We start from the raw sequence: 18,052 nt of genomic DNA, 5'->3' as shown, positions 1-18,052 counted from the left end.
GTCATTGGATCAGGGGCCACCCCCTTCCAGTCTCACCTCATCTTATGTGATAACATCTGCTATGACTCTATTTCCAAATAAGGTCACATTCTGAGGGGGTTAGGACTGCAACATAAAAATATGAAGGGGGACACAATTTACTCAGAACAATATCTAGTAAATAGATAGCTGAGACTGGAAGGCCGTTTCTGCTACTTGGTTGCACTCTGATGTCCCCTTCCTCTGCCCCCTACAGGAGGGCCACATCCGGTGCCGCCAGCGAGAATGTGCCAGTCTGTGCCCATACCCTGCCCGGCCCCTCCTGGGCACCTGCTGCCCAGTGTGTGATGGTGAGTCAGCAGGTGGTAGGGGGATCAGAAAGCAGATCACGGGCCTCCTGAGAAGTCCAGGACACTGACTGGCATGCGGCCCTGAGGAGGGTCTGAGGCACTGTCTTCCCAACAGGCTGTTTCCTAAATGGGCGGGACTACCGCAACGGGGAGCCTGTGGGCTCTGGGGACCCCTGCTCGCACTGCCAATGTGCCGTGAGTGTGGCTACCCGGCAGGGAGGGCCTGGTGTCTGGGCCTGCCTCTCGCATGCTGACCAGGCCCTGTTGGCAGAACGGGAGTGTCCAGTGTGAGCCTCCGCCCTGCCCACCCACGCCCTGCAGACACCCAGGCAGGACCCCGGGGGAGTGCTGCCCTGTCTGTGACAGTGAGTGAGGGCTCCGGTCACCAGGGGGAGGGCTAGCCGCTGTCCCAGGAGAGGCTCTGCGTCTGGGGGTGAGGGTGGTTGCCTCCACTGAACCTACAGAAGCCCCCTTGAACCAACCTAAGCTCTGTCACCACGGGTAAGGGATGAGTTCTAGCCTTGCCTCATGGCATGCTGGGCACCTGGGGGCCGGCGGAGGCTGGCAGGCAGGGCTTCCTGGAGGACACATGTGACTGTCCTTATCAGATGCAGGGTGGAGGCCTCGGGTGTGGTGAGGCTTCCCCATTAGCCTCCAGCCCTGTCCCCCTGCCCCTCTGTCGTCCTGTCCAGGCTGTGAGTACCAGGGACACCAGTATCAGAACCAAGAGACCTTCCAGCTCCAAGAGAGTGGCCGCTGTGTTCGCTGCTCCTGCCAGGTAGGCAGTCCTGCTGTCTCACATCCCAGATCTGACTTGTCCCCTGAGGGCTGCTCACCCAGCCTCCCTCCTAGGCTGGCGAGGTCTCCTGCGAGGAGCTCGAGTGCCCAGGCATGCCCTGCACCCTGCCTGACTCTGGCCCCCAGCTCTGTTCAGGTGTGTGTGTTGTGGGGCAGGGGGGCACAACCATGAAAGGCTGCTGCTCACAGCAGCCAGGAGTGTTCCTTCACAGTAAGCAGGGGGGCAGGGGCACATCCCTAAGTCCACCAGCCATTCCAGAGTGGGTTCAGAGGCTGCTGTGGGGATGGTGAAGCTAGGGTCCTGGGAAGGGTCCTGGGTGGTCTGGGAAGGACAGGGATGGATGGAGGTGCCTGGGTTGCCATGGTGACACCCATTCCCTGCCTCACACCGCTGTAGTCTGCGTGCTTGATGGAGAGGAGTTTGCTGAAGGTGTCCAGTGGGAGCCTGATGGCCAGCCCTGCACGACCTGCTCCTGTCAAGCTGGGGTGCCTGTGTGCGGGACTTTGCTCTGCTCCCCAGCCCCCTGCCAGCACCCCACCCAGCCCCTGGGTGAGTGCCTGCCCCGAGCTAGCTTTCTCCCCCCGTGCCTTGACCAGCTCACCTTGATGGGTAGGGCTCTGACCCACCTACCCTGCCCAGGTGGCTGCTGCCCCAGCTGTGAGAGCTGCACTTACCAAGGCCAAGTGTACGCCAACGGGCAGAACTTCACAGACACAGACCCTTGCCACACCTGCCGCTGTGAGGTACCTCCCCAGGCTTGCCGCTGCCCGGCTCAGCCCCTCCTGGGACCCACCGCCATTGCCCTCTCACCTGCTCCCAGGATGGGACCGTGACGTGCTCCTTGGTCAACTGCCCTCCCACAACCTGTGCCAGGCCTCAGATTGGACCCGGCCAGTGCTGCCCCAGGTGCCCAGGTATGTACTTATTGTACCTGTGTGCTTCAGGGGACCCTTGACTCTAACACTCCATGGCCCCTTGGGCCCTTAGTGGAAGTGAAAGTTGCTCAGTTGTGTTCAACTCTTTGCGATCCCATGGACTGTCCATGGAATTCTTCAGGCCAGAACACTGGAGTGGGTAGCCTTTCCCTTCTCCAGGAGATCTTCCCAACCCAAGGATTGAACCCAGGTCTTCCACATTGCAGATGGATTCTTTACCAGCTGAGTCACAAGGGAAGCCCAAGAATACTAGAGTGGGTAGCCTATCCCTTCTTCAGCAGATCTTCCTGACTCAGGAATCAAACCGGGGTCTCCTGCATTGCAGGCAGATTCTTTACCAACTGAGCTATCAGGGAAGCCCCCCTTGGGGCCTAACCCTAACCCTAACTTTAGACAACAATGGCCTTCTGAATTGTTTTCGGTCTGACACAGCTTGGAACTCTCCGGAACTCACAGGGCATGGGTGGGAGACACGGTAGACATCTGTTTGCCCCTGCATGTTGCTACACCCACCCTTCTCTCCCATCTTATACTACTTCCTCTTCCATTGCCCACACACCCGGATCTACCTGTACAAGACTGGTTCAGATGACAAGTGTTCAAGTTTTCTATACCATAGGCCGGGAGCTGGGATATGGTGTGCCCTGATCCCTGCCCACGTGGAGAGTGCGCGGGGCGCGAATCACAAACACAGGCAGGCACGTGCACGAGCCCTTCAGCTCTTCACCCTCAGAGGCACACACATCTGCCTGCAGGTAAAGGGACTACACACATACACACACAGGCGTGTGCTCAGAGAGACACCCTTGGGTGTGTACACAGCCCCTCCTCCTCTCCCTCCACGGGGACAGCTTCCAAGTGGCACTTCCACAGTGGCTCTGGACTCAAGAGAAGAGGGGCTGTCAGCCCGCTCCTTGCACTGTCTCTATGCCCCCAACCTGCCCCCCCCCACTGTGCAGACTGCGTCCTGGAGAAACAGGTGTTTCTGGATGGTGAGCGCTTCTCGCACCCCCGAGACCCCTGCCAAGAATGCCAGTGCTGGGAAGGCCATGCCCACTGCCAACCCCGGGTCTGCCCCCAGACCTCCTGTGCCCACCCACTGCCTGGTGTCTGTTGCCAGAACAACTGCAATGGTGAGGTGGGCAAGATGGGGGTGGTCTCCGGGATGACTTGGCCTTTAGGGCTGGGGAGGGCAGCGTGCTCTGGGGGGAGGAGGGCCTCTCCCAGGCCTCTACTGCCCTCTCCTCCAGGTTGTGCCTTTGGTGGGAAAGAGTACCCCAACGGGGCCGACTTCCCCCACCCCTCTGATCCCTGCCGTCTGTGTCACTGTCTGGTGAGTATGCCATGTGGATGGGAGGAGGAGTCGGGGGAGGGAGGGCGGGACTTGGGGAGACCAGGAGAGGTCAGCCAAGGTCAGGGTGGGAAGGCGTGGGGTCTCCTCCGCCTCCTACCGCTAATGGCCCTGGCCTGGTCCATCTGCAGGGAGGCAATGTGCAGTGCCTGGCGCGCCGCTGCCCGCCCTTGTCCTGCCCAGAGCCGGTCCTGCTGCCTGGAGAGTGCTGCCCACAGTGCCCAGGTAGGAGCTGCACCCCTCGCCGTTTCTCTGGGGTGGATCCCCTCCGCAGCCTGTCCCCAGCCCCGCTGATGGAGGCTCTCCCCTGCAGCCGCCCCCTCGGGCTGCCCTCGGCCGGGGGGCTTGGTCCCTGCCCGCCATCAGGAGCACTTCTCCCCACCCGACAACCCCTGCCGCCGCTGCCTCTGCCTGGATGGCTCGGTGTCCTGCCAGCGACTGCCCTGCCCACACGCACCCTGTGCCCACCCGCGCCAGGGGCCCTGCTGCCCTTCCTGTGACGGTAATGCCCTGGCTCTCCCCCTCCCTGCCCTGTTCCCCCTTCTTCCAACTCCACCCCAGAGCCTTTCCTTCTGGGTACCCCTCTTTATCTCCAGGAGGGTGCCACCTCCCCTCCCCACTTCCTCCTGGCCTGCCCCTCCCATGTTGGGGTTCTCACTAAGAAAGTGGGGAAACAGTGCCGGCCTGATCCACAGGGCCTGGGAGGTAATGTGCCTGGTACTTGGCAAGATGTGGGCTGGTCTCTGGGATGGCTTGGCCCTTAGGGCTGGGAGGGCAGCATGTCCTGGTAATGCGCCTCGTACTCCACGAGCCCCCAGCCCCTCGCCTGCCCCCCTAGGCTGCCTGTACCAGGGGAAGGAGTTCGCCAGCGGGGAGCGCTTCCCTTCTCCCACTGCCAGATGTCACATCTGCCTCTGCTGGGAGGGCAGCGTCAGCTGTGAGCCCAAGGCCTGTGCACCTGCACAGTGCCCCTTCCCTGCCCAGGGTGACTGCTGCCCTGCTTGTGATGGTGAGGGGCAGGGACTGGGGGGTGGACTGGAAGGGCGGGATCAAAGTCATCTTTACTGCCCAGCATGCATGCTAAGTCACTTCAGTTGTGTCCAACTCTTTGGTCCCCATGGATTGTAGCCTACCAGGCTTCTCTGTCCATGGGATTTTCCAGGCAAGAGTACTGGAGTGGGTTTCCATTTCCTTCTCCAGGGGATCTTCCCGACCCAGAGATCAAACCCAGGTCTCCTGCAATGCAGGCAGATTCTTTACAATTTGAGCCACTAGGGAAGCCCTTTTACTGTCCTCAGTTCAGTTGCTCAGCCATGTCCAACTCTTTGTGACCCCATGGACTGCAGCACACCAGACTTGCCTATCTATCACCAACTCCCGGAGCTTTCTCAAACTCATGTCCATTGAGTCGGTGATGCCATCCAATTTACTGCCCTAGTGTGGGTCAAAGATATTTATTATTGTAAGAAAAAAAAAGCCCTGGACTAAATTCTAGGTGGATTTTCCCTATAGACTGGTCAGGGGGCTCCTTTGCAGACCAAAGGGGAGAAAGTCTGTCCCTTGGCCAGTTCATCCATTCCCCTGCGGCTCCCTACTGCCGGCACTGAGCCCTTCCCTTTGCCCCCAGGTCTTTGAGCCCTTGAGCTCAGATCAGGTCCGAGCTCAGAGCCAGATGACTGGTCTCCTCTCTGCTTTCCGCTCCTCCACCTTGGCCTCCCTGTCCTCTCTTGAAGGCTGTGAGTATCTGGGGGAGTCCTACCTGAGTGGCCAGGAGTTCCCGGATCCCCGCGAGCCCTGCAACCTGTGTACCTGCCTCGGAGGCTTCGTGACCTGTGGCCGCCGGCCCTGTGAGCCCCTGGGCTGCAGCCACCCGCTCACCCAAGCTGGGCACTGCTGCCCGACCTGCCAGGGTAGACCTGCCCTCCCACTGCCCCTGTCAGTGGGTCTGGTCACTGTCACCCTCCCCTGAGACAGCCTCACGGCAAGCCCACACCCTGGATTCTCCTCGGGTTCCTCACCCCAAACTCGGCCTCCTCTGGGTCTCTGCTGGCACCTCAGGCTGACTCTTGTATTCACCAAATAACCAGAAGGTCTGTGTGGCCAGACCTTCGCATCCTTCAGTTGTCTCCCTGCCCTCCTCAAACATGCCACAAGGCTCGAAGCCGTTCAGTGACTCCCACAGCCCTTGAGTCGCCCAACACGCCCAGCACCTTCCTTCCCTCCTGGCTTCCTTAGTCCACCCTCCTGAGCCCAGCCCACCTCTCACCTTCATTTCCAGGTGCCCCTCCCTCACATCCTCATCCCATCCTGGCCTGTGGTCTGTGATCTCACTCTCAGTCCTCCCCTGCTTGACGCACACAAGTCTTTCCACCGTGGTCTGGCCGAAGTCTTTCCTCCTGTCCCTCCCCTTCCCAGCCACTCACCTGTCCCTTTCTGACTGTTAGCTAAGCTTTGGTAAAGGACCCCAGGGCCAGCTGTGGTGTGTGGCCCGGTGTGTGTTTGTGTGTGTGTGTGTGTGTGTGTGTGTGTGTGTGTGTGTGTGTGTGTGTGTGTCTGAGTGCAGGGCTCCACTGATTGCAGCCCCTTCCACTGCATTCCCTTTTCTGCCAGGATGCCTCTATCATGGGGTCACTGCTGCCCCTGGAGAGACCCTTCCTGACCCACTAGACCCCACCTGCTCGCTCTGCACCTGCCAGGTGAGGTGGCCCTCTGGGGGCTTTGGAACCCTTCATCCCTTGATCCTCCTCTCTGGCCAGAAAAAGAGTTGTTCCTCCTCCCAGGCTACACTCTGCCTGTGACATCCACTGGGACCAGGATTGGGTTCAGGTCTCCCGGGACCGAGGGAGGGGGTCAGTACGGGTAGCCCCCATGGCGGGACCGTGTGCAGCCCTGTTTGAGGGTGTGATGACACGGGAGTCGGGACGTGGCCGGGCGACCTCTCTCCCCCAGGAAGGTTCCGTGCGCTGCTGGAAGAAGCCGTGTCCTCCGGCTCTCTGCCCTCGCCCCTCTTCAGGACCCTGCTTCTGCCCCGTTTGCCACAGTGAGCGTACACGCCTGCCCCCATGCTCTTCACTGCCCCTCCTCCCTCTCTCTCTGCCAGGCCTGAGGTGGGACGGGGCAAGGTGGCTCGGCCCCATACCCTCACCCAGGAAACATATCGCCCACAGGCTGCCTCTCTCAGGGCCAGGAGTACCAGGACGGGGAGGAGTTCGAGGGGCCCACAGGCAGCTGTGAGCGATGTCGCTGTCAGGTGTGGCAGGGAGGTGGCCGAGGGGCCGGGGGCGGGGGGGAGCAAGTCCCTGAGCGTGCCTCTCCCGCAGGCCGGCCAGGTCAGCTGTGCGCCCCTGTCCTGCCCGCGCCAGGTCACGGAGCAGGGGAGCTGCTGTCCCCGCTGCAGAGGTATGCCTCGTCGATGGGGAGCTGCCCCCTTGTTTCCATCGCTGGGTCCTGTGTCCCTCCATCTGCCCCACCTCCCTCCCCTCAGCTCTCCTCCAGGCTTGCCACCTCCCTGTCCACCCATCTGGCCTTCCCACACCTCAGGCCTTGAGCTCTCACCATGCCCACCTTCATCTCTTTCTTCCTGTTCCTGCCCCTGGCTTGCCCAACCCATTTCTCCTTCTAGACTCTTATTGGAACCTCCTCAAAGCTACCCTGTTCCTAACCACACCCCATTCATAATGATTCAGTTCAGTTCAGTTCAGTCACTCAGTCATGTCTGACTCTTTGCAACCCCATGGACTGCAGCACGCCAGGCATCCCTGTCCATCACCAACTCCCAGACTTTACTCAGACTCATGTCCGTTGAGTCGGTGATGCCATCCAACCATCTCATCCTCTGTCATCCCCTTCTCCTCCCGCCTTCAATCTTTCCCAGCATCAGTGTCTTTTCCAGTGAGTCAGTTCTTGCTGCCTGGCTTGGGGTCTAGCAAGCAAGCAGGAACAGAATTAGAATCTGGGTGTTCTGACCCTGACCCAGTGTCTTTCCCCTCCAGCACACACAGGGGTTCTGTCCCAGCTTCCTACTCCAGCCCTGAAGAAGACCCTTCTGGTTACCCACATGCCCTACTGACTACGCAGGGTGGGGCAGAGGGTCGGGGGCAGACATGCAGAACCCAGACTCAGAGCTCATCCCTGCCCACCTTGGACACAGGCTGCCTGTTTCATGGGGAGGAGCACCCCGAAGGCAGTAGCTGGAAGCCCCCCGACAGCCCCTGCTCCTCCTGCATGTGTCATGAGGGTGTCGTCACCTGTGCCCGTGTCCAGTGTGTCACCTCCTGTGCCCGGCCCCACCAGGGGCCCAGTGACTGCTGCCCTCGATGCTCTGGTATGCCCTCGATGCCTGGGGAGAGGTGAGGCGGGGGGTGGCAAGGAGGCAGATCCAGTCAGCCTCTCCCTGCCATTGCCCTGGGCTGGGTGGACCCCATTCTTAAACACACTCCAATCTCTGAGGTTGGGGGGGGGCCGGGGGCAGAGAACCCCACCCCTGGCATGGTGGCCAATCTGAAATTTCCCTGGTTCTGTTCTACTCTTACCCCACCCCACCCGTACCTCTCCTTAACCCCCCACCCCCCAACCTTCACCCCCCAACAAGACTGTGAGCACAAGGGTCGGAAGTATGAGCCAGGAGAGAGCTTCCAGCCTGGTGCAGACCCCTGCGAAGTATGCATCTGTGAGGTAGGGGAGGGCACCGTGGAGGGGCAGCCCGGACACTGTGGGGTCAGAGACAGGAGTGTGTCCCTGTGGCCAGGGAGTGAGGCAGCAGCTTGGGGTGAAGAGCCAACAGGGCCAGGAAGTCTGGGGTTGTGGGGCAGGCAGTGAGCAGGCCCGCCCGGCTGGAGTGGAGGGTGGTGTGGCTAGAAATGTAGGGGGAGGCACCTGGGAAGTGGTCAGGGGCCCTATCGGGGAAAGTCTATTTGAAAGAATGGTGAGCCAATGGAAGGGTTTTGAGCAGGCAAATGACGTCATGGATTAGGAGATTAGGCAGTGGGACTGGGGAGGGAAGATGCCCTGAGCTTGCAGAAGCCTCAAAGGTCACACAAAGGCTCACACCCAAGTGACTACAGGAGCAGGCACCCCATAGGTCATCTCTGAGGATTGGGGCGGGGGTGAGGGGCAAGTCTGAGGAGAGGTTGAGTCTCTCTGCAGACCGGAGTCTGACCTGCACAAGGCAGACAAGAGTTGCCTGGGGTCCAGCGGAAAGGGGGCGGCTCTTGGCTTCCGTGGCCCAGATCCCACCCTCGGCTCTCTCATCCAGCTGCAGCCTGAGGGTCCGCCCAGCCTGCGCTGCTACCGGCGGCAGTGCCCCCGCCTGGTGGGCTGCCCCGCCAGCCAGCTCCTGACCCCTGGGCCCCAGCACTGCTGCCCCACCTGTGCTGGTGAGTCCCCGGATTGGGGGGAAGGCCAAGAGGGCAAGGCTGCCACCCCCCAGAGTGACACCAGAAGGGCCAGCCAGCTCTCCTCCACAGTCCCAGCCCCTTCCTGAGTCCACTGGGTTGTTCTAGAAGCCCACACCCTAGCCCAGTGAGACCTGTACGGCCCTAAGGGGAAACCAGGGAAACTAATTGTTGCCAGGAGAAATATCAACAAGCTCAGATACACAGATGACACCACCCTTATGTCAGAAAGCAAAGAAGAACTTAAAGAGCCTCTTGATGAAAAAGAAGAGAGTGAAAAAGTCGGCTTAAAACTCAACATTCAAAAAACCAAGATCATGGCATCTGGTCCCATCACTCCATGGCAAATAGATGGGGAAACAATGGAAACAGTGACAGATTTTATTTTCTTGGGCTCCAAAATCACTGCAGATGGTGACTGCAGTGATGAAATTAAAAGATGCTTGCTCCTTGGAAGAAAAGCTATGACCAACCTAGACAGCATATTAAAAAGCAAAGACATTGCTTTGCCAACAAAGGTCTGTCTAGTCAAAGCTATGGTTTTTCTAGTTGTCATGTATGGATGTGAGAGTTGCACTATAAAGAAAGCTAAGCGCCAAAGAATTGATGCTTTTGAACTGTGGTGTTGGAGAAGACTCTTGAGAATCCCTTGGACTGCAAGGAGATTCAACCAGTCAATCCTAAAGGAAATCAATCCTGAATATTCACTGGAAGGACTGAATGAAGGAAGAAGCTGAAGCTGAAGCTCCAATACTTTGGCCACCTGATGTGAAGAACTGACTCATTGAAAAAGACGCTAATGCTGGGAAAGATTAAAGGCAGGAAGAGAAGGGGATGACAGAGGATGAGATGGTTGGATGGTATCACCAACTCTATCAACATGAGTTTGAGCCAGCTCTGGGAGTTGGTGATGGATAGAGATGCCTGGCGTGATGCAGTCCATGGGGTTGCAAAGAGTCAGACACAACTGAGTGACTGAACTGAACTGAGCAGAAGCCTGCTGCCTCTTGTCCAGCAGGTGGTGCTGCAGGTTTGCAGTTGTGCAGGCTGCAGGCTTGAGGGCAGTGATCTTAGGACCAGAGGCGCACTGTGGTCCAGCTACAGAGGTGGGGAGAGCTATCCTTACCAACACCTGCTAGAATGTGCTTCAGGGGGAGAAAAAAATAATAATACTTATTAAGCACCTACTGTATGCTACGCACTGCTGTTGTTGTTGTTGTTGTTCAGTCGCTCAGTCGTGTCTGACTGTTTGCGACCCCATGGACTGCAGCGCACCAGGCTTCCCTGTCATTCACAATTTCCCAGAGCTTGCTTAAACTCATGCCCATTGAATCAGTGATGCCTTCCAACCATCTCATTCTCTGTTGTCCCCTTCTCCTCCTGCCTTCAATCTTTTCCAACATCATGGTCTTTTTTTAATGAGTTGGCTCTTCACATCAAGTGGCCAAAGTATTGGAGGTTAAGTTTCAGTATCAGTCCTTCTAATGAATATTCAGGATTGATTTCCTTTAGGATCGACTAGTTGGATCTCCTTGCAGTCCAAGGGACTCTCAAGAGTCTTCTCCAACACCACAGTTCAAAAGCATCAGTCTTTAAGGTGCTCAGCCTTCTTTATGGTCCAACTCTTGCATCCACACATGACTACTGGAAAAAACAACTTTGACTATATGGACCTTTGTCGGCAAAGTAATATCTCTGCTTTTTAATATGCTGTCTAGGTTGGTCAGAGCTTTTCTTCCAAGGAGCAAGCATCTTTAATTTCATCGCTGCAGTCACCATCTACAATGATTTTGGAACCTAAAAAAATTTAAAGTCCATCATTGTTTCCATTCTTATTAAACACCTACTGTATGCCACGCACTGTACTTGGTGCTTTTAATAAACAGTTTCACATTTAATTCTCACAGTTACCCAATGATGAGGAATTTTACAGATGAGGAAATTGAAGTTCAGAGAAATTGATTACTTTGCTAAAAATGGCACAGGCTCTGAGCACTGGAGCCAGGATTGGAGCCTGGGGTACCTGGCTCATTGTGCCTCCTCCCAGACAAAATGAACAGGAGTGGGAGGGGCAGGCCAGGCAGCCCCATGGTCCTTAGCCACCTCAGGCTGAGGAAGCCACACTTCGTCCATTCCAGGGTCCCCATCCTAGCAGAGTTCCTTGTCAAAAGTCCAAACTTTTCTTGGCTGAAACAAAAGGAAAAAGGATTTATCTTGCCTGGAGTCAAGATGTCAGGGCTATAAGTATGTCCTGGGCTCCAGAAATCCTGGGACACAGTAAGGGGATAGGCAGTCAACTGGGCTTTCGTCCCTGCTCCCCCAGCATCTTCCATACTGCATTCTTGTCTTCACAGAGGCACTGAGTCACTGCACAGAGCACCTGCTGGGGTCTGAGTTGACCCCACCAGACCCCTGCTACGCCTGCCAGTGCCAGGTGAGCCCTCTTGCCTTGGGGACTCCTCTGGCCCCCTCTTCTTCCTCCTCTGGAGCTGTGACTCCTCTCCTGTAGCAGCTCCGGGCTTCCCAATCACCCCAACAACATTCACCCATTTGTCCCGAATGTCACATTCCGCCTAGGCTCCACGCCTTGCCTGCGGTTTCTACCTATGCTGTTCCTATGCCCTTCCATAGGACCTGACTTGGCTCTGCATTCACCGGGCCTGTCCTGAGCTCAGCTGTCCCCTACCGGACCGCTACATACCCCCTGGGGGCTGCTGCCCCGTGTGCCAGGGTTTGTGCTGTTTTGTTCTGCATCCTCAGAGCATGAGCCGGGAGGGAGACAGGAGGCGTGGCCTCTATGGGCCAAGTGGGCAAACTGGGGTGTGCACTCTGAATGCAGGCTTTGTTCTTTTTTAGAAATGGAGGGCTGTTCATTAGAGGAGGGACCGGTGAGGAGGGAGGCAGGGAATGGAGCCTGGATTCTCAAGGGCTGGCCAGAGGCTTGTCACGGGACTCAGGGACCCCAGGCCCACTTAGCAGGGCATCGCACTGCTGAGCTGGCAGCCAGACCAGAGGAAAGTTCCAGCCTCTGGCTCTTTCAGTTTCTGGGACGCTCTGGATACCCTGGGCACTGGCGTAAGGTCTGCCATCTAGCCGGCCCCGGTACTGCTGGTTGAAAAAATTAACACCCTCAGGGTACTAATTAGATGGGGTTGGGCCCTGCCCTGCCCTGGGCCTTCAGGGTGAGCTCATGCAGCCAGAATGACAGTGCTTTCCCATCCCCATTTCTTTGTCCTCAGAATGTGTGGTGGAGGCTGAGGGCAGGACAGTGGCGGATGGAGAGAGCTGGCGGGACTCCAGCAACGCCTGTGTCGCTTGCACCTGCCATGTGAGCTGGTGGGGGGGTGGGGGTGGAGGGCCTTACAGACGGATAAAAGGAAGGGCCTCAGGACACTGGGACCAGAGAATATGGTGTCCTGGAGGTAATTAGAAAAAGGCGCCCCCGCTGGGTGAGAGGGCAGAGGCACCCCTGTGTGAGGGCAAGCAGCTGAAGGTGCTTTCAGCTGAAACTTTCACCCCCTACTTGATCATGAAGTGGGTGCCCTTGTGGGAGAAGGGTTGCTTGCCCAGTCCCTGATGCAGAAGTGTGAGGTCAGGGACTCCAAACCCTGCCGGAAGTCCCTAGAGCAATGACGTCTGTCCTCAGCGTGGCCACGTGGAGTGCCGCCTGGAGGAATGCCAGGTGCTCATCTGTCCGCGCGGCTGGGTGAAGGTGCGGGAGGCTGGCAGATGCTGTGAGAGGTGCCAAGGTGCGACCCAGGGCGATGGGGGTGGGGGCGCGGAGGGGAGGCGGGAGCGAGACCCAACGTGAGGGACGGTCATCTGACTCTCGCCCCTTCCCGTCCCCTCAGCCCCCGCCCCGTCGTGCGCGCACCAGGGCCGGCAGGTGGCCTCCGGGGCGCGCTGGGACGTGGACGCCTGCACCAACTGCTCCTGCGTGGCCGGCACCGTGCGCTGCCAGAGCCAGCGCTGCCCGCCGCTCTCCTGTGGGCCTGTGAGTGCCAGGGTCTGGGGCGGTGGGATGGGTGGGCACGTGGCACAGCCCACCTGGAGCACCTGGGAAGTAGGAGACCGGGCTAGCCCAGGTCGTGCAGTGTCTGACACGGCCACGAGGTGGCGCCCTGACCACCCCCGCCAGCAGGAGTTCGGGAGCCCGGGAGCCCGGGAGCTTCCCCGGCGATGCTCGGTCCTCCGGGGAGGCTCAGCTTGGGGCCCGGCGGGGAGAGCGGCGTGTCTGACCGAGTGTGGGGCGGAGGCCAGGACGAGGCCCCCGCCCTGAGTCCCGGCAGCTGCTGTCCCCGCTGCCTGCCCCGGCCCGCTTCCTGCATGGCCTTCGGAGACCCTCATTACCGCACCTTCGACGGCCGCCTGCTGCACTTCCAGGGCAGCTGCAGCTACGTGCTGGCCAAGGACTGCCGTAGCGGGGACTTCAGGTGCGCCGCTCCCTCTGCCTTTCTCCCTGCCTATCCCCCACCCGACCCGGCCCTGCTGACCCCTGCACCTGGGCCTCCCACCCGCAGCGTGCACGTGACCAACGATGACCGGGGCCGGAGTGGCGTGTCCTGGACCCAGGAGGTGGCCGTGCTGCTGGGAGACGTGACCGTGCGGCTGCTGCAGAGCAGGGCGGTCACGGTCAGTAGAGCCAAGGATGCAGGGGGTCGGTCGTTCGACGCTGAACCCTCCTCTGTCCCAACCTCGCTCCTCCTCCCACTTCCCTTCTCCTCCAGGTGGACGGGCGCCCTGTGGCCTTGCCCTTCCTGCAGGAACCGCTGTTCTACGTGGAGCTTCGGGGACACACGGTGGTGCTGCACTCCCAGCCGGGGCTCCAGGTGAGGCCGGGACCAGTGCGGGGCAGGAGGAGCCTGGGGCCTGTTCTTTAGGAGGGTAATACCAACTACCTGCAGGCCATGAGGCCAAGGAGCTGAGAGAGTTCTGCAGGATTCTAGGGGGAAGAGGAATCAGGGCTAGAGAACTCCAGGTGTGAAGAAAGGAGTTCTGAGCCTGGTTTCCAGCCACCGGTGTCCTGGGGCTCTTAGGCCATTACCTTAAGCCAGTCCTCTGAGTGAGTGAGTGAAGTTGCTCAGTCATGTCCGACTCTTTGCAATCCCATGGACTGTAACCTACCAGGCTCCTCCATCCGTGGAACTTTCCAGGCAAGAGTACTGGAGTGGGTTGCTATTTCCTTCTCTAGGGGATCTTCCAGACCCAGGGATCAAACCCAGGTCTCCCACATTACAGACAGATGCTTTACCATCTGAGCCACCAGGGAAGCCAGTCCTCTGGGCCTCAGCTTTCCCATCCCTCAAGCCGGGGAAGGAGGGGTGGGGGGGCAATATCAGCTACCCTCTCCTAGATGATTTCAGAGATTCCAATTCCCATGTCAAAGAGTAATTCACTCCCCTGCCTCCAGCCACAAGCACATTTGTAAGTCCACGAAATACGGCTTATCTACACTTAGGATGGGGCTTCCCAGGTGACACTAGTGGTAAAGAACCTGCCCGCCAATGCAGGAAACATAAAAGACGCAGGTTTGATCCCTGAGTTGGGAAGATCCCCTGGAGGAGGGCACGGCAAGCCACTCCAGTATTCTTGCCTAGAGAATCCCATGGACAGAGGAGCCTGGTGGGCTTCAGTCCATGGGGTCGCACAAAGTCAGACACGACTGAAGCAACTTGGCACACATGAACACTTAGGAGACAGACTGTAACCGTGCTTTGTCCTCTGTAAGGCCTGAATGCCCGTGAGGGAGTGAATCTCCGAAAGTGGGTTGTATTTCACGGGGAAGCCTAGCTCAGGGATGATGACGGGAGAAGGTGCCCTCCTGAGGGAGCTGTGTACACCTCTTCACGTCTTCTGTGTTTGCCCAGGGCTGACACCGGCAGGTACCTTCCTGGCCAGAGCAAACCTCCCTTCCATGAGGGACTCCTTCTGTCCTTTCTCCTCCCCTCCGGCAGGGGGCATGCTGACACACCACTGGGATGGGCCCTGAGCTTCCTGGGGCTTCCTCCTTCCCCTCCCCGCTCTCCAGTGCCTGCCTCTCTGCACAGGTGCTGTGGGATGGGCGGTCCCAGGTGGAGGTGAGAGTGCCTGGCTCCTACCGGGGCCACATGTGCGGGCTCTGCGGCAACTTCAATGGCTTTGCCCAGGATGACCTGCGGGACCCTGAGGAACTGCTCCGGTCCACTGACGCTGCGTTTGGGAATAGCTGGCAGGTGAGTTGCACAGAAGTGGGGAGCAGTGGGAGGCACAGTTGAGCCTGAGTCTCAGAGCAGCCCTCTGGTAAGGAAAGGGGGGGGGTTGAGCTTTGGGGCTTTCAGGGAGGTTTGGGGTCTTCTTGCCCGTTACAGTGCGGGGTAGGGGGGTGCTGTTAGAAGGGATCTCATCAACTGAATCCTCAAGGCCTGCTTCTTCACTCACTGACTCTGTGGTCTTGGACAAGACACTTAACTGCTCTGGGCCTCGATTTGCCAATGTGTAAAATGGGGGCAAAGGAAATAGTAGCTGATGCTTTCTTTGCTGTTCTTGTAAGGAAGTTTTTGAGGCTAAAACAAAACATTTGGTGCAAAGCGCTTGGAAGAACATAGCACACAGAGGTCAGCTGCCAGTGGATGCTGTCATATCAGGGCCGCCTTCCCCACCTAGGTCCCAGAGGGGCCAGGACCTGGTCGGCCATGTTCCAAGGGCCGTGAGGTGGATCCATGCCGGGCAGCAGGGTACCGTGCCAGGCGTGAAGCCAATGCCCGGTGTGCGGTGCTGAAGTCCGCCCCATTCAGCCGCTGCCATGCTGTGGTGCCACCAGACCCCTTCTTTGCCGCCTGCGTGTATGACCTCTGTGCTTGCGGGCCTGGTTCCTCCGCTGACGCCTGCCTCTGTGACGCCCTGGAAGCCTATGCCAGCCACTGTCGTCAGGCAGGGGTGACACCAGCCTGGCGGGGCCCCACACTCTGCGGTGAGGGGGCAGTGCCCAGTGCAAGCTGGGGGAGGGGGTGACATGGAGGGCTCAGGTCTGGACAGGGAAGGTTCATGGAGAGTCATGGGGTTGGGGGGGGATCCTGGGGACTGGATGGTGACCCTTCCTTCCACTCCGCCTGCAGTGGTGGGCTGCCCCCTGGACCGCGGCTTCGTGTTTGATGAGTGTGGCCCACCCTGTCCCCGCACCTGCTTCAACCAGCACGTCCCCCTGGGGGAGCTGGCAGCCCACTGTGTGCGGCCCTGCATCCCCAGCTGCCAGTGCCCAGCGGGCCTGGTGGAGCACGAGGCCCACTGTATCTCACCTGAGGCCTGTCCCCCAGTCCTGCTCACTGGGGACCAGCTGCCCAGCACTCCGCACAACCCCAGCCGGGAGCCGCAGGGTCCAACCTGAGCCAGGATGACACCGACCAGGACTCATCCGGACAGGAAGTCTCCCCCTGGAGAGCGCCTCCCGCCCTGCCTGGGTGCTGGGAGGCTGGGCGTAGTTCCCACAAAGACCTCAACTGTGTTTCATCGGAAACAGTAAACTTAGGGTCCACCCTAAGGTTTCCTTGTGTGTATGTATGCTTCCTCTTGGTGCTGGGGTGGTGGTGGGGGTGGCTGTTTGGAAGGTGGGGTCCAGAGGTCAGTGTCCCAGAATTGGGGTTGTGGCAGCTGTGGGGACTCAGACCTGGACCTTACACACTCCCTGAGCCTGCATCCCTAGGCTGCCCTGCCTGCCACACCCTGGGCTGCCTGGGAAACCCTGCCGTGGGCAGGAGGAGGACCCAGGAGTCCTGTCCCAGCCCTGTGGTTACATGTCGTAGGCATGGCCCGTGGCCCCTCTGCGGGCCCTTCTGTGGATCCTTGTGCAATCGTGCAGGGGCTGAGGAGCCCAGAGAAGGGGCTCAGTCCCCGCATCGCATCCCCTTTCCTCATGGTTTCGGGGATATTGAGAGCTCAGGCACCCCGTGGGCCACTCTAACATCTGGTGACACAGGGACCCCGCATCTGGAGTGAGGAAGAGGAAAGACAGTATGTATGTGATGACATACAGACCCATGATGGACTACACACACAGACCCCTCAGAAGCCCAGATAAATCCACGCCCGTACCCTGTGTGTATTTGCAGCTACACCCACCCCTGATGGACATGTGGGCAGGGGACACATGTGCAACTTTCAAAGACATCCTTACAGGAAAAAGAACTTGGAGTCTGGAAATAGAAAAAAAAAAAATCTCCTTTTTTTGACAAGAAAAGTCTCTTGTCAAGAGAACTCTGAGTTTTCTCTGTCACCTATCAGCTATGTGATCTTGATGTTTTAGGGACCTTAGCTAAACGATTGGGGTTGGGGGACTCAGTTCGCTTGGTGGGGCCCCCAGTAGTCCAACAGACTGGAAGGGAAAGTGTTGGGCTGAACTGAGACCCTGTGCCTGCTTGTTCAGCCCACTTCTGCTGGGGCAGGCAGGCCAGGATACTGCTGACAGCAGGGGAAGATGACAGACCATCTCATATGCCCTTTCTCTCCCCTTGTCATAACTTACACAAACTGTGTCCTCACCCTCTATCTCCTGTGTTGCAGGGAATAAACAGAATGACCATGGACAGTTTGGAGCAAGCACTAGGGAAGTGCGTTCCAGTTCACACTTGGGACCACATTTTCCTGGAGCCTGTTTCTTGGGCTGTGTGTCTCCCAATGAGGGAGACAGTGCCCTGTGTTAGTTAGGGCAGCTTACTCTCTGGGGCCTGATCTTCTCATCTGTGAAATGGGGATGAAAATGATACCAGTTACTTCATAGAGTTGCTTCAAGGATGGATTACACATCCATAGCAGCATCTTGTGTCCTGGCATACAGAAAGCTGTTGGGAGCTGCTGCCTGTTTGGGGATGTTGCTGTTGTTCAGTTGCTAAGTCGTGTCTAACTCTTTGCAACCCCATGGACTGCAGCACATGAGGCTTCCCTGTCCTTCACCAACTCCCGGAGTTTGTTCAAATTTATGTCCATTGAGTTGGTGATGCCGTCCAACCGTCTCATCCTCTGTCTCCTTCTTCTCCTCCTGCCTTCAATCTTCCCCAACATCAGGGTCTTTTCCAATGAGTTGGCTCTTCGCATCGGGTGGCCAAAGTATTGGGTATATATCACATCTATAATGCAGTTGCAAGCTTCATATATACAGTTTTGGGTGTTTTTTTTTTTAATCTTCATGCTATTTTATTTCCATTAGAAAAATATTATCTCTATAAAATTTGGTCCAGTTTCTTCTCCTTTACCTCTACCATTCAAACGTTAAT

The 18,052-nt window shown here is 58.1% G+C and overlaps 1 protein-coding gene across 1 annotated transcript in view; it reads left to right on the top strand.

Annotated features, from left to right (window-relative positions):
• KCP (kielin cysteine rich BMP regulator) overlaps window positions 1-18,052 on the top strand; it is a 38,241-nt gene that overhangs the window by 12,174 nt on the left and 8,015 nt on the right. Inside the window, exons 9-40 of the mRNA XM_081531177.1 lie at window positions 236-329; window positions 445-524; window positions 601-694; window positions 1,022-1,107; window positions 1,182-1,263; window positions 1,525-1,677; window positions 1,768-1,871; window positions 1,949-2,042; window positions 3,023-3,196; window positions 3,314-3,396; window positions 3,546-3,645; window positions 3,728-3,916; window positions 4,253-4,423; window positions 5,148-5,324; window positions 6,025-6,110; window positions 6,364-6,454; window positions 6,582-6,664; window positions 6,735-6,813; window positions 7,565-7,738; window positions 8,006-8,088; window positions 8,669-8,789; window positions 11,162-11,241; window positions 11,439-11,538; window positions 12,047-12,135; window positions 12,454-12,556; window positions 12,659-12,801; window positions 13,068-13,240; window positions 13,328-13,439; window positions 13,535-13,636; window positions 14,855-15,019; window positions 15,450-15,756; window positions 15,902-16,336. Coding sequence (XP_081387303.1) covers window positions 236-329; window positions 445-524; window positions 601-694; window positions 1,022-1,107; window positions 1,182-1,263; window positions 1,525-1,677; window positions 1,768-1,871; window positions 1,949-2,042; window positions 3,023-3,196; window positions 3,314-3,396; window positions 3,546-3,645; window positions 3,728-3,916; window positions 4,253-4,423; window positions 5,148-5,324; window positions 6,025-6,110; window positions 6,364-6,454; window positions 6,582-6,664; window positions 6,735-6,813; window positions 7,565-7,738; window positions 8,006-8,088; window positions 8,669-8,789; window positions 11,162-11,241; window positions 11,439-11,538; window positions 12,047-12,135; window positions 12,454-12,556; window positions 12,659-12,801; window positions 13,068-13,240; window positions 13,328-13,439; window positions 13,535-13,636; window positions 14,855-15,019; window positions 15,450-15,756; window positions 15,902-16,170 — 4,041 coding nt within the window. The 3' untranslated portion in view covers window positions 16,171-16,336. The remainder of the gene's footprint in view (window positions 1-235; window positions 330-444; window positions 525-600; window positions 695-1,021; window positions 1,108-1,181; window positions 1,264-1,524; window positions 1,678-1,767; window positions 1,872-1,948; window positions 2,043-3,022; window positions 3,197-3,313; window positions 3,397-3,545; window positions 3,646-3,727; window positions 3,917-4,252; window positions 4,424-5,147; window positions 5,325-6,024; window positions 6,111-6,363; window positions 6,455-6,581; window positions 6,665-6,734; window positions 6,814-7,564; window positions 7,739-8,005; window positions 8,089-8,668; window positions 8,790-11,161; window positions 11,242-11,438; window positions 11,539-12,046; window positions 12,136-12,453; window positions 12,557-12,658; window positions 12,802-13,067; window positions 13,241-13,327; window positions 13,440-13,534; window positions 13,637-14,854; window positions 15,020-15,449; window positions 15,757-15,901; window positions 16,337-18,052) is intronic.

This window comes from Giraffa tippelskirchi, chromosome 10, assembly GCF_054371585.1.
Source record: "Giraffa tippelskirchi isolate mGirTip1 chromosome 10, T2T-mGirTip1v1.2.pri, whole genome shotgun sequence".
Classification (NCBI taxonomy): Eukaryota; Metazoa; Chordata; class Mammalia; order Artiodactyla; family Giraffidae; genus Giraffa; species Giraffa tippelskirchi.
Note: the sequence above shows the minus strand (reverse complement) of the source record. Positions and strands in the feature narration are given on the sequence as shown.